This window comes from Nilaparvata lugens, unplaced genomic scaffold (assembly GCF_014356525.2).
Source record: "Nilaparvata lugens isolate BPH unplaced genomic scaffold, ASM1435652v1 scaffold6278, whole genome shotgun sequence".
NCBI lineage: Eukaryota > Metazoa > Arthropoda > Insecta > Hemiptera > Delphacidae > Nilaparvata > Nilaparvata lugens.
This window is the reverse complement of record NW_024092038.1, coordinates 1-14,916: the sequence shown is the minus strand read 5'-3', so window position 1 is coordinate 14,916 and position 14,916 is coordinate 1. Positions and strand designations below refer to the sequence as shown.

At 34.0% G+C, this 14,916-nt stretch overlaps 1 protein-coding gene across 1 annotated transcript; it reads left to right on the top strand.

The window, feature by feature from the left end:
• Positions 1-6,174: 6,174 nt before the first annotated feature.
• On the top strand, positions 6,175-13,521 carry LOC120356254. Its single transcript, XM_039445163.1, has 3 exons — positions 6,175-6,346; positions 10,544-10,658; positions 11,554-13,521. The coding sequence occupies exons 2-3, from the start codon at positions 10,554-10,556 to the stop codon at positions 11,758-11,760; spliced, it is 312 nt and encodes a 103-aa protein (XP_039301097.1). The 5' UTR covers positions 6,175-6,346; positions 10,544-10,553; the 3' UTR covers positions 11,761-13,521.
• Positions 13,522-14,916: the final 1,395 nt, after the last annotated feature.

Here is a 14,916-nt window from a genome sequence, read left to right as displayed (position 1 = left end):
TTACCGCTGCTTCTATGAAGTTCTTGAAGAATACCAGTAAGGAAATTAAAAGAATATTTGATGACTGATTATCAGTAACCATGTACCACTAGAGAATAATCAGGACCAACTATAGTTGTTTCTAGTTGATTCTTAAAACGCTCGTCGTGAATACAAGTATTCACCAATATACCCTTTCAAAATTCCTTAGAACTTACAACGCCAGTTCTTGAAGCTCTCTGGATCCTTATATGATATAACTGGAACCTTATTAATATAATTTCTTAATATACTTGTTCTGGCTGATAGAATGAATATCATCAAAGGATGATAAATATTGAGTGCTCTGAATAAGGTTAATATTATTTGATTCTATGATTTTAAGTGCTGCTAAATATTTGTTGGTACCAAAACAGCTCAAACTATATAACACGAGATGAGTTGGGATATAATAAAAAATTCTATAAGTTTGTATGCTGACATAAAACACAAAATATATTCCCATAAAACAGATATGCATAAATATTCAATATCTCTATAATTCACTTAAATAATCTATTCCTAAAATCTGAATAATTATCACAGGCTTTGCTAACATTCACAATAATGAGTTTCAAATTCATAAATATATTATTTTTAATACTGGTACTTAGACTTCCAGTCAATACAAAATTCTACCAATAAAAACCTGTTCGGTCTATAAGTTTGATATGGTATACTTGTTCAATAACAAAATTAATATTTAATAAATTAATATTCAAACATGAGATCTCAGGGATTTATATGAATTCGGGCTGTGCATGGAAGTAAGCTTCCTACATATATAAATAAATTTATAAAATGTTCTTGTGAACTATGTGATATTGTTCAACACGTGGTGACTCTTAATTTTAATTCAAATTAATTGGAATAGCGCTTTTTGTTTTAATAATTACCCCCACTGAACGTAGAAAAAATGAGCTCATTTGGTTTGACTTATCACTCACTGACTGAAGTTCTAGATGTTCTCGTGGATTGAATTAATTATTTCCAATAATTAATTAGGTAGGCTCCTTTTCGTCACTGCTGGGCTAACGCGTGATCCAGATTTTTATAAGTTTCTTTCGAATTAAAGCTATTTTTATGGGAATCTTTACAATTACGAACTCCTTGACAGCACTGAGTTCACAAATAATTAACATTCAACAAACATACATTACATTTAAAAAGGGTTTGGCTTAATAATTCATTAAAAATTTTTTAAAAGGAAGAAGAAAAACCCTAAACTCCATGTGCATCCTCTCGGGTTGGGATCTTAAGCCAGAAGAAAGAGGTTTTCAGAAAAATTTGCCTCTTCCTAGAATAATTCTGTAAGCTACTCTCTGATTGGCCTTCAATTTAATAGACTCAATACAATTGGTTGCCTTGGGAATCAGGGCTTCCTCGGCTTTATAATAGAAAAATTAAATAAAAGAAGTTTTTATACAAATATATGGAGTATTTATCTTAAATTGAATTCATAAATAAATCGTAACATACGATTTTAATAGATAATACATTTAGTTTTTATATGAGTTTTGTATACTCTTGATTTATCATGCTTTTTTGGATTATAATAAATATTTATACAGAAATAATAGTTATTTGTATTTCTACACATCGACTTCCTTTAGTATACATAATATATCCTTTATGAGTGAATTTTATATGATTCAACCGGTCATATGGGTTGATCGAATAATCAGCTGATTCGTTCAGTATTGGTTCTAATAATTATCGATTTATCCAAGATCGACTAATTCTTTTCAAAACGTAAACAAGTAACTCTAACCTCAATGTTCATGCATTTTATTTTTTTTTTTTTTTTTTTTATAATCCGCCAATAATAATTATGCCGCTTTATAATTTTTTGATCTTACCAATGGGTTCTCATAATTATTAAATCACAATAATACATGTTTTCTTATCGTTGTTGATAATGCTATTACTCCTAATCGCTAATAATACTTGATTTGAGTTGATTTACTCTTTGGATAGGTCTAACCTTCTTTCCAATTTTATAGTTCTATTACATTTCATTGGCTCATTTAAAAATATTTGGTGGTTTCAAATTACCACGTGACACAAAACGCCCTCTGATTTCTGATTTAAAACGACAATTCGAGAATATAATATAAATTTTATGATCCAGTTGGTTTTGGATCAGAAATCATACATGTTACAAAGTCTGCTAATAACTCTACTGAGAATCCTACCTCCTAACAATTCAACAACATATACAACAATAAATAAATTCAATTCAAATACATACGCCTTACATCGGCCAATCTCCTTCTACACACAATACACAATATAAACTATCTCCTCCTCCATACATAATATAAATTTTTTTTTTAATCCACGCTCTGCCCTCAGGCCAGAAGCACATTTGAACGTTGGTGCAAAATCATTGCCAACCTAACAAACTGGTAATTCTCCGACTTGCAGAGTATAACATATTTTCTCCCTCAACATAGAACAGTGACTTGTACATTTTCATTTCATTCTCTTGCAGAAATTGGGCTTTGTTTTCATATAATGGATATTTTTAAGGATAATCTTTGGTAGGTTTTATCAACAAGAACTTCTTATTCCTCTAATACATTGAGACTTGGGATTAATGCTTTTGGTGGTAACTATGCGGTTTGATCATTTGGCGGATAATTTTAGTGATTTTCTTAATAGTTTATACATAAATAATAATATAATATTTTTATAATATCTCTACATGCAATTCACATTTATATGACACTTGATCTTCTTATTCGGGGTATCAACTTTGATGATTTAATAGGCATTGACTACTCTGGTTTTCGTAGTGGACAGCTGGTTTACGTTGGCTTCGGTTTGTCACTTGTCGCCATCTTGATGTCTCTTCCTGCTACATGAAGGTAAGTTGGCTTTTAACATTAGAAGTTATTTATTCTCTTGTTTCATTAATAAGAAAGGTGTTAAAAATGGTTTCTAAATTTTTTATTTCTTTATTTTCAGGTGTTGTTATTCGAAGTGGATACTCGTCTGCTAATTAAGTTTATTGTTGGCGTTCGTCTGGTATGTATATCTTGTCAGGTAGGCCAATGACGTTTAACCAAAATATTATTGGTATTTATAAGAGCAGTCTCTAAATTCCCTCTTTTGCGAATAAATTCACAAAAAATTAAGGCCTTCCGGCTCGCAAAATTACTGGGTTCAAACCTCAGCTCTAGCTCAGTGGTAGAAACATGAATTTTATAAATACAAATAATCACCATAAGGTTCAGTGATCGGTAATTGGTAATTCTTACCGCTGCTTCTATGAAGTTCTTGAAGAATACCAGTAAGGAAATTAAAAGAATATTTGATGACTGATTATCAGTAACCATGTACCACTAGAGAATAATCAGGACCAACTATAGTTGTTTCTAGTTGATTCTTAAAACGCTCGTCGTGAATACAAGTATTCACCAATATACCCTTTCAAAATTCCTTAGAACTTACAACGCCAGTTCTTGAAGCTCTCTGGATCCTTATATGATATAACTGGAACCTTATTAATATAATTTCTTAATATACTTGTTCTGGCTGATAAAATGAATATCATCAAAGGATGATAAATATTGAGTGCTCTGAATAAGGTTAATATTATTTGATTCTATGATTTTAAGTGCTGCTAAATATTTGTTGGTACCAAAACAGCTCAAACTATATAACACGAGATGAGTTGGGATATAATAAAAAATTCTATAAGTTTGTATGCTGACATAAAACACAAAATATATTCCCATAAAACAGATATGCATAAAATATTCAATATCTCTATAATTCACTTAAATAATCTATTCCTAAAATCTGAATAATTATCACAGGCTTTGCTAATATTCACAATAGTGAGTTTCAAATTCATAAATATATTATTTTTAATACTGGTACTTAGACTTCCAGTCAATACAAAATTCTACCAATAAAAACCTGTTCGGTCTATAAGTTTGATATGATATACTTGGTTCAATTAACAAATTTAATAATTAATAAATTAATATTCAAACATGAGATCTCAGGGATTTATATGAATTCGGGCTGTGCATGGAAGTAAGCTTCCTACATATATTAAATAAATTTATAAAATGTTCTTATGAACTATGTGATATTGTTCAACACGTGGTGACTTTTTATTTTAATTCTAATTAATTGGAATAGCGCTTTTTGTTTTAATAATTACCCCCACTGAACGTAGAAAAAATGAGCTCATTTGGTTTGACTTATCACTCACTGACTGAAGTTCTAGATGTTCTCGTGGATTGAATTAATTATTTCCAATAATTAATTAGGTAGGCTCCTTTTCGTCACTGCTGGGCTAACGCGTGATCCAGATTTTTATAAGTTTCTTTCGAATTAAAGCTATTTTTATGGGAATCTTTACAATTACGAACTCCTTGACAGCACTGAGTTCACAAATAATTAACATTCAACAAACATACATTACATTTAAAAAAGGGTTTGGCTTAATAATTCATTAAAAATTTTTAAAAGGAAGAAGAAAAACCCTAAACTCCATGTGCATCCTCTCGGGTTGGGATCTTAAGCCAGAAGAAAGAGGTTTTCAGAAAAATTTGCCTCTTCCTAGAATAATTCTGTAAGCTACTCTCTGATTGGCCTTCAATTTAATAGACTCAATACAATTGGTTGCCTTGGGAATCAGGGCTTCCTCGGCTTTATAATAGAAAAAATTAAATAAAAGAAGTTTTTATACAAATATATGGAGTATTTATCTTAAATTGAATTCATAAATAAATCGTAACATACGATTTTAATAGATAATACATTTAGTTTTTATATGAGTTTTGTATACTCTTGATTTATCATGCTTTTTTGGATTATAATAAATATTTATACAGAAATAATAGTTATTTGTATTTCTACACATCGACTTCCTTTAGTATACATAATATATCCTTTATGAGTGAATTTTATATGATTCAACCGGTCATATGGGTTGATCGAATAATCAGCTGATTCGTTCAGTATTGGTTCTAATAATTATCGATTTATCCAAGATCGACTAATTCTTTTCAAAACGTAAACAAGTAACTCTAACCTCAATGTTCATGCATTTTATTTTTTTTTTTTTTTATAATCCGCCAATAATAATTATGCCGCTTTATAATTTTTTGATCTTACCAATGGGTTCTCATAATTATTAAATCACAATAATACATGTTTTCTTATCGTTGTTGATAATGCTATTACTCCTAATCGCTAATAATACTTGATTTGAGTTGATTTACTCTTTGGATAGGTCTAACCTTCTTTCCAATTTTATAGTTCTATTACATTTCATTGGCTCATTTAAAAATATTTGGTGGTTTCAAATTACCACGTGACACAAAACGCCCTCTGATTTCTGATTTAAAACGACAATTCGAGAATATAATATAAATTTTATGATCCAGTTGGTTTTGGATCAGAAATCATACATGTTACAAAGTCTGCTAATAACTCTACTGAGAATCCTACCTCCTAACAATTCAACAACATATACAACAATAAATAAATTCAATTCAAATACATACGCCTTACATCGGCCAATCTCCTTCTACACACAATACACAATATAAACTATCTCCTCCTCCATACATAATATAAATTTTTTTTCTAATCCACGCTCCGCCCTCAGGCCAGAAGCACATTTGAACGTTGGTGCAAAATCATTGCCAACCTAACAAACTGGTAATTCTCCGACTTGCAGAGTATAACATATTTTCTCCCTCAACATAGAACAGTGACTTGTACATTTTCATTTCATTCTCTTGCAGAAATTGGGCTTTGTTTTCATATAATGGATATTTTTAAGGATAATCTTTGGTAGGTTTTATCAACAAGAACTTCTTATTCCTCTAATACATTGAGACTTGGGATTAATGCTTTTGGTGGTAACTATGCGGTTTGATCATTTGGCGGATAATTTTAGTGATTTTCTTAATAGTTTATACATAAATAATAATAATATAATATTTTTATAATATCTCTACATGCAATTCACATTTATATGACACTTGATCTTCTTATTCGGGGTATCAACTTTGATGATTTAATAGGCATTGACTACTCTGGTTTTCGTAGTGGACAGCTGGTTTACGTTGGCTTCGGTTTGTCACTTGTCGCCATCTTGATGTCTCTTCCTGCTACATGAAGGTAAGTTGGCTTTTAACATTAGAAGTTATTTATTCTCTTGTTTCATTAATAAGAAAGGTGTTAAAAATGGTTTCTAAATTTTTTATTTCTTTATTTTCAGGTGTTGTTATTCGAAGTGGATACTCGTCTGCTAATTAAGTTTATTGTTGGCGTTCGTCTGGTATGTATATCTTGTCAGGTAGGCCAATGACGTTTAACCAAAATATTATTGTTTATATCCTTATCGCTTATTGTCCCGATAATACGGCTTGAGATTAGAAATATTTTCCCACCAAGTTAAATTTGGTTTGCTTTCTTCATACAACTGAACTGTATTACGTTCAGTTACGGCTGCAATTTTGTATGGTCCAGTATAAATATGGAAGAATTTTCTGGTAGTTTTTTCCAATGCATTGGATAATCTATGGCTTTTTAAAAGTATTTCATCTCCGACACTGTATTTAAATTGCTTGGATTTATTATCATGATAATGCTTTCGTGAGGTCGCTGACCTTTCTAATCTCTGTTGTACAATGTGACAGATGTCTAGGTTAGGATGAGTTAAAGCATTCGACGGTGGGAAATCTATTAACTTTTCAATAAACATTTTATTTCTTTCTCCGAAAATAACCTCTACTGGTGTATATCCTGTGTTTTCATTGATGCAATTGTTGAAACATTCTTCCAGGAACGGTAGATATCTAACCCAACTTTGATGTTTTTCAGCGCAGTACGCCCTCATGAATCGTGAGATTTCTGCCATGCGGCGCTCCACGGGGTTCGAACTAGGAGAATATGTGGAAGTTCGAGATATTTTTATATCAGCCAGGTCAAGTATTCTTTTCCATGGTTTGCTACAAAAATATGATGCATTATCTGATAGAATGCGCTTAGGTTTTCCTACTTGCGGAGTCCACTTATTCACTATGCAATTTGCTAGGACTTCTCCTGTTAGCTTACCGATGGGAAAGAACATGGTGTATTTAGAGAATGTGCATGTTAATACGAATATATATTTCTTCCCATGTTGTGCTAGGGGTAGAGGACCATAAATGTCGGCTGATACTAACTCCAATGGGGCGGTCGGCAATATAGGTATCATTGCTCCCCTGACTTGATATTTTAAATGTTTGGTTTTCTGACATAGGTCGCATGCTCTTAACACTTTGACTACCTTTTTGTGCATACCTTTCAGATAACAGGCTTCTTTTAGTGTACATATCGTTTTTCTTACTCCAAAGTGGCCAATTCTCTCATGCGTTTCCTTAATCACTTCTTCCGCTATTTCCTTAGGTATTATGATTCTCCAGTTATAATCTTGTGGTGTGGTGCGGTGAAATAGGAATCCACGGTATCGCGTGTACTGTCGCAGGTAGTGGGGCGGTTCAGATGGTCCTTCCTCCAGTATTTCTAAAATTTGGGATAGCTTAGGGTCTTCTTTTTGCGCATTCTGAATCCTTCTGGGTGTTAGTGTATTCTTGTAGACTTGAGGTTTGATATTTTCGGGATATGGTATGCTTTCGTCCATTTCCATTGCATAGCATTTCAGGTTTGTGTCGTTACAGTAAGTGGCATCTAATTCTCGGGATAGAAAATCGGCTGTTTGATTTTGCTTTCCTGGTAAGTGTGTGAGATCGAGGTCAAACTCTTGAAGAGCGAGAAACCATCTTGACAGTCTGTTGTGGTTTAATTTAGCTGTTTTAAAAAATGTAAGAGCTTTATGGTCGGTATTGATATAAATTTTATTTCCCAACAGTAGCGTGCGGTATTTTTTACAGACTTCTACTATACTTAATAATTCCTTTTCAGTAATCGAATAGCGTCTTTGTGCTGGATTTAGGGTTTTACTGAAAAAAGCTAGTACTCCCTTATCTCCTTCGGCACTTTTCTGAAATATTTCTGCTCCTATGGCGTAATCTGAGGCGTCTACATTTATGTAAAATGGCTGGCTCATATCGGGATGACTTAATACAACTATTTCAAGGAAAGCTTCTTTTAATTCTCGAAATATCTTCTCTTCTGCTTCTGTCCACTTCCATGCTTTGTTGGTAGATAATACGTGACTTAATTGGGCAGTGTAGTGTGACATACGGCTGTTGAAACGTCTATAGAATTGAAGAAATCCAATGAATTTCTGTAGTTGCTTTCGGTTGGTTGGTGAAGGGAATTTTCTGATGGCTTCTAATTTACTGCTATCCTGGGAGATGCCGTCCGGGGTGATGATATGTCCCAAATATTTGACTTGTTGTGCAAAAAATTCGCATTTTGATAATTTCAATTTGAGTCCACATCTGATGAGACGACGAAATATTATATCTAGGTGTTGACAATGGTCCTGAATATTTGTTGAAGAAATAATTCCATCATCCACGTAGAGTGTACAGAAATCCGTGACATCTTCTCCTACGGCTTGACGAAGGCAACGAATAAATATGGCCATGGCGTTCCTCAGTCCAAAAGCTAGGCGAGTGAAGCGGTAATTTCTTCCGTTGAATAAGAATGATAGATAATCTCTTGATTCTGCCGCTATCTGGATCTGCCAATAACCTGCGCTTAGGTCAACTGTAGAATATACATTCTTCCCACTAAAGGTTTGAAGCACCTGCTCTATCTGGTCTGGGCTCTCACGGTCATCTTCCAAAATGCTGTTAAGTGCTCGCGCGTCCAGACATAATCTCACGGTACCGTCTTTCTTAGCAACACAAACAATTGGTAAGCTATATTGAGAGCTTGATGGTTCAATAATCCCCAATTCTAACATTCTGTCTATCTCTGCTATAGCTGCCGGGCGGTATGTAAATGGTATTGGATAAGATTTTCGGTAATAGGCTTCATGAGGTTTGACTTTGAGTCGGCATTCAAAATCTTTAGCTAGTCCTGGCTGTTCTGAGAAGACATCTCTATTTTCAATGAAAACCTTCGCAACACTGTTTTTTGTATCTAGATCCCATTCAGCATAACAGTTTATCCTATCCAATAATTTTTCAAACATTTCTTCAGAGGAAATCTCTTTATCCATCACGCCGTCATTCGTCGTCGTTAAACTCAACACTTCAAAATGCTCCATGGTTTCTTCCATTTCATGAATACCCCAAGTCCTAGGAACGCCTTCCATGTGATATGCAAATTGTACTATCCGATTTTCTCCAGGATGTCTTTTTAAACTGAGAGGTGTAATAATTTCGGTGGTGGTGGTTTCAGGGCTTGCATGGAATTTCAATGTACGGAAATTCAAACAGGTTCGGAAATACTGTAAGAAATCAGCGCCTATTATCATTGATGGACCTTTGACTGGCAACACCAGGAAAGTATATTCAAATATAACTCCTTCTATTTCCACTTCTAAGAGACATTGAGTGGTTACTCTTATTCTTCTGCTAGGATTAATACCGGAAATGTATACATTGGTAAGGGGTAGTATAGCTATTGCATGTTTATCTTTGATGTTCGAAAACATATCCTCTTGTAATAAACAGCATTGCGAGCCACTGTCAATCAGGGCTTGTAGTTTAGTCCCATACAATTTGCATTCGATATAAGTTTGTAGCTGGCCGTCTGATGTCACATCGGTGTCGTCAGGGTTTTCTAAGAGTGTTTCACGCTGATCGTCCCGGAAAGTGGTGTCTATGTGGAGAGGTTTGGCTTGTTCCTCTAATTTGGTAGATGAATAATTATCCTTTGCTTTGGGGGTATCATATAGTCATGTAGTTTTAGAAGTGCTTATTTCTTGATTTGGTGGTGGGTTATTTGCATGTTGATTTTGGGTTGCTTTTGTTGTATGTGCTACTGTGTAAGATGTATTTGTCCGGTTATGATTTTGATGCGTTTCACCTTGATTCTTACGATCTCCATCTCGTTTGTAATTGTTCCCATTCAAGCGATCTCTGCCATCATAATATGCTCCTCTATCCTGTTGTTTATTATTGTAATATTGAGATTTATTTCTAGAACTGTTTTCAAACGATTGACCTCTGCTAGTATTTTCAGGGTATTTTTGATATCGAGTGTTTGCTCCGACATTTGACATTTGATTCTCACCGTTATAATTTTTCCTGAAGCTGTTGCTATTATGATGAGAATGATTGAAATCTCCTGTACGGTCATTTAACTGACTGGATTCAGAAGTAACAGATTGGATACAGTGTAAATGTTCCATTAATTCTTTGCAACTGGAAATCGAAGATACTGCTAGTGTCATGCGAACATTGTAAGGAAGCTTTTTTGTTAATATATTTGCTAATGATGTATCCGCCAAAGATTCGTCTAGTTGCGAATTCTTGCACATCATCTTAGCTACAAATTCAGTATATGATTGTCTGCCTCTATTATCATATGTGCATGATATAATCTCTGATAGTGCGTCCATCTGCTTACGTTTACTCCAATACTGCTGCAGGAATTGGGAGATGAAGTCCTCCAAGCTATTGATATCTCGCATCCGGCTCTGGAAAAACATCAGTGGCTCGCCGAGTAATAGACTGGACAGTTGGAAACGCCATACTAACCAAGAGGTGGGTATCAATTCCTGAATAGCTTTTATTTGATCTATGAACGGTCTGGGTTGCATATGACGATGGGAATTATCGAATTTTCCAAGACTTTGAAAAAGTTGAGTGCCGTTTACTACTTCATTCGGTGTATATTGCACTCGACTGACTGGGATATTTTCCATGCGTGTTTCTATTCTGGAGACTCGTTCTTCATTTGCGATCCATTTATCATTCATAATTTTCTTATGTGTATTCACTTCATCATACAATCCGGTTAGCTTCAACTGCTGTCCGCCTATAGCATTCTCCAACATGCCGTATCTCTCACTTGATTTTGCCCCCTCCTCCGCTAAATTTGCCATACATGCCTGCACGTTACTTTGTTCCTTGACTATCTCTATTATTTTCTTATTATTCTCCTCCACTTTCGACTCCATCTCGCCCTTATTTTCTAACACCTTTCCCATGACAGTTCCCATGATAGCGGTGCCCAGCTCCTTACCCAATACGTCCACCTGTTTTTCAACTTCCTTTGGTACGTCATCCAACCGTTCATTTATTTGACAGGTGACGTCATCTATACGAGTTTCTAATTTTTTGATGACTGCAGATTGCGTATCTATTTTGGTATCTATTATATTTCTCACTTCCTCCCTGAAGCTAGAAAATTTTTCATCCATAGCTTTGACATCCTGTCTGACTGTTTTGATCTCTTCTTGTAGGACTTTGGCATTTTCTTCCAATTGTCCTGGATTATTTTGATAGTTTTGCTGTTTTCCCGGGCTGTTTCCGCTCCTTTAGCTTGTCCTGCTAAGAGTTGACTGAACATGAGTTGTATTTCGTTTGTAGACTCATTTGCCATAAGATTGGTAACATAACCGACTGAAGAGTCTAATGTTGTATTGCGTTTTTCCAGGTTGGTGGCGGCTGGTGGTTGACTGGTCACGTCGGATGGCGACTGGGTGGCGGCACTCTCCGTTCCCTCGGCGATGCTTGGAGCGATCTGCGAAGACGCCGGTACCGGGTTGGACGCCCTCACTCCCTCATCTCCCTCAGCCGGACTCTCATCGGAATTAATCGCATCGACGACGTTATCAATCTTCGTAGAAGACAATTGGGCTAAGTTTTGCGGGTCGAAACTGATGGAGCATATGCTGCCTCCCTCTCTCTCTCGTGGGGTCTCCGCGACGTTGTCCTGTGGTTGTTGATTGGCCGGTGTCGTAGCTACATAGTTTTGGGGGTGGTCGCTGAAGTAGGAGATTTGCGAGTTAGCTGGTGACTGGTTCATGGTGACGTTATTATGGAATACTTCGAGTAAATAGCCAAGTGTGTTGCCAAGTCTCAGGAATATTAAAATGGATTCAGTGATAGTGCCTATTCTGGATAAAATTGTGTTGTGTTAAAGTTTCAAGTGTCATGTACATATATTACAAAAAGACCTTCGAGTGCTACAGGTACGCTTATCAACATAGACAGATATGGCTTACAAATTACACTAATATAGTTCTTAAAATTCTAATTAGGGTCTTATCCTCCTGAATAACGATAGTATTATAATGCCTCAAATAACCTATAACCCTGGTCAGCATACAATGTCTAGATTCAAAGATCAAAATCAAAATTTTACTATAGACTTTTATGGAAATTTCCATCCAATTTTCTCTATTATGAGAATTATGTTATCAAACTCGTGTGATACAGTTTGTCTGTATTTATGCAGCTTGAAAAATTTTAATTTGAAGAGCAACTCAATTATTTTAGCCAGAACTTACAATAGATTATCAGATATATCTTGTCGAAACAACTTCAGATTATGTTTCTTGCAGCTTTCAGTTTTATCAATAATTTCATTAATCATTGATAGTAAGATTGAGTAGGTAAGCTTTTCATCACGCTCCACTGGTTGGGTGCCATTGTGTGAAGTTGTGCTCCTGGGGGGGTTATCTCTTATGATAGAGTCCCACGTTATGAAGCTATTGTGAGAAGTTGTGGATTGTAATTCCTTCACAGATAATACGATGTTTCTGGTATTTATAAGAGCAGTCTCTAAATTCCCTCTTTTGCGAATAAATTCACAAAAAATTAAGGCCTTCCGGCTCGCAAAATTACTGGGTTCAAACCTCAGCTCTAGCTCAGTGGTAGAAACATGAATTTTATAAATACAAATAATCACCATAAGGTTCAGTGATCGGTAATTGGTAATTCTTACCGCTGCTTCTATGAAGTTCTTGAAGAATACCAGTAAGGAAATTAAAAGAATATTTGATGACTGATTATCAGTAACCATGTACCACTAGAGAATAATCAGGACCAACTATAGTTGTTTCTAGTTGATTCTTAAAACGCTCGTCGTGAATACAAGTATTCACCAATATACCCTTTCAAAATTCCTTAGAACTTACAACGCCAGTTCTTGAAGCTCTCTGGATCCTTATATGATATAACTGGAACCTTATTAATATAATTTCTTAATATACTTGTTCTGGCTGATAGAATGAATATCATCAAAGGATGATAAATATTGAGTGCTCTGAATAAGGTTAATATTATTTGATTCTATGATTTTAAGTGCTGCTAAATATTTGTTGGTACCAAAACAGCTCAAACTATATAACACGAGATGAGTTGGGATATAATAAAAAATTCTATAAGTTTGTATGCTGACATAAAACACAAAATATATTCCCATAAAACAGATATGCATAAAATATTCAATATCTCTATAATTCACTTAAATAATCTATTCCTAAAATCTGAATAATTATCACAGGCTTTGCTAACATTCACAATAGTGAGTTTCAAATTCATAAATATATTATTTTTAATACTGGTACTTAGACTTCCAGTCAATACAAAATTCTACCAATAAAAACCTGTTCGGTCTATAAGTTTGATATGGTATACTTTGTTCAATAAACAAAATTAATATTTAATAAATTAATATTCAAACATGAGATCTCAGGGATTTATATGAATTCGGGCTGTGCATGGAAGTAAGCTTCCTACATATATTAAATAAATTTATAAAATGTTCTTATGGACTATGTGATATTGTTCAACACGTGGTGACTTTTTATTTTAATTCTAATTAATTGGAATAGCGCTTTTTGTTTTAATAATTACCCCCACTGAACGTAGAAAAAATGAGCTCATTTGGTTTGACTTATCACTCACTGACTGAAGTTCTAGATGTTCTCGTGGATTGAATTAATTATTTCCAATAATTAATTAGGTAGGCTCCTTTTCGTCACTGCTGGGCTAACGCGTGATCCAGATTTTTATAAGTTTCTTTCGAATTAAAGCTATTTTTATGGGAATCTTTACAATTACGAACTCCTTGACAGCACTGAGTTCACAAATAATTAACATTCAACAAACATACATTACATTTAAAAAAGGGTTTGGCTTAATAATTCATTAAAAATTTTTTAAAAGGAAGAAGAAAAAACCCTAAACTCCATGTGCATCCTCTCGGGTTGGGATCTTAAGCCAGAAGAAAGAGGTTTTCAGAAAAATTTGCCTCTTCCTAGAATAATTCTGTAAGCTACTCTCTGATTGGCCTTCAATTTAATAGACTCAATACAATTGGTTGCCTTGGGAATCAGGGCTTCCTCGGCTTTATAATAGAAAAAATTAAATAAAAGAAGTTTTTATACAAATATATGGAGTATTTATCTTAAATTGAATTCATAAATAAATCGTAACATACGATTTTAATAGATAATACATTTAGTTTTTATATGAGTTTTGTATACTCTTGATTTATCATGCTTTTTTGGATTATAATAAATATTTATACAGAAATAATAGTTATTTGTATTTCTACACATCGACTTCCTTTAGTATACATAATATATCCTTTATGAGTGAATTTTATATGATTCAACCGGTCATATGGGTTGATCGAATAATCAGCTGATTCGTTCAGTATTGGTTCTAATAATTATCGATTTATCCAAGATCGACTAATTCTTTTCAAAACGTAAACAAGTAACTCTAACCTCAATGTTCATGCATTTTATTTTTTTTTTTTTTTTTTTTATAATCCGCCAATAATAATTATGCCGCTTTATAATTTTTTGATCTTACCAATGGGTTCTCATAATTATTAAATCACAATAATACATGTTTTCTTATCGTTGTTGATAATGCTATTACTCCTAATCGCTAATAATACTTGATTTGAGTTGATTTACTCTTTGGATAGGTCTAACCTTCTTTCCAATTTTATAGTTCTATTACATTTCATTGGCTCATTTAAAAATATTTGGTGGTTTCA

Excerpts from the sequence above, each read along its gene's own strand:
- LOC120356254 (XM_039445163.1), top strand. The coding sequence starts at position 10,554 with ATGAAGTCCTCCAAGCTATTGATATCTCGCATCCGGCTCTGGAAAAAC. Across the intron at positions 10,659-11,553 it reads AACGCCATACTAACCAAGAG|GTTGGTGGCGGCTGGTGGTT; the intron begins GTGGGTATCAAT and ends GCGTTTTTCCAG.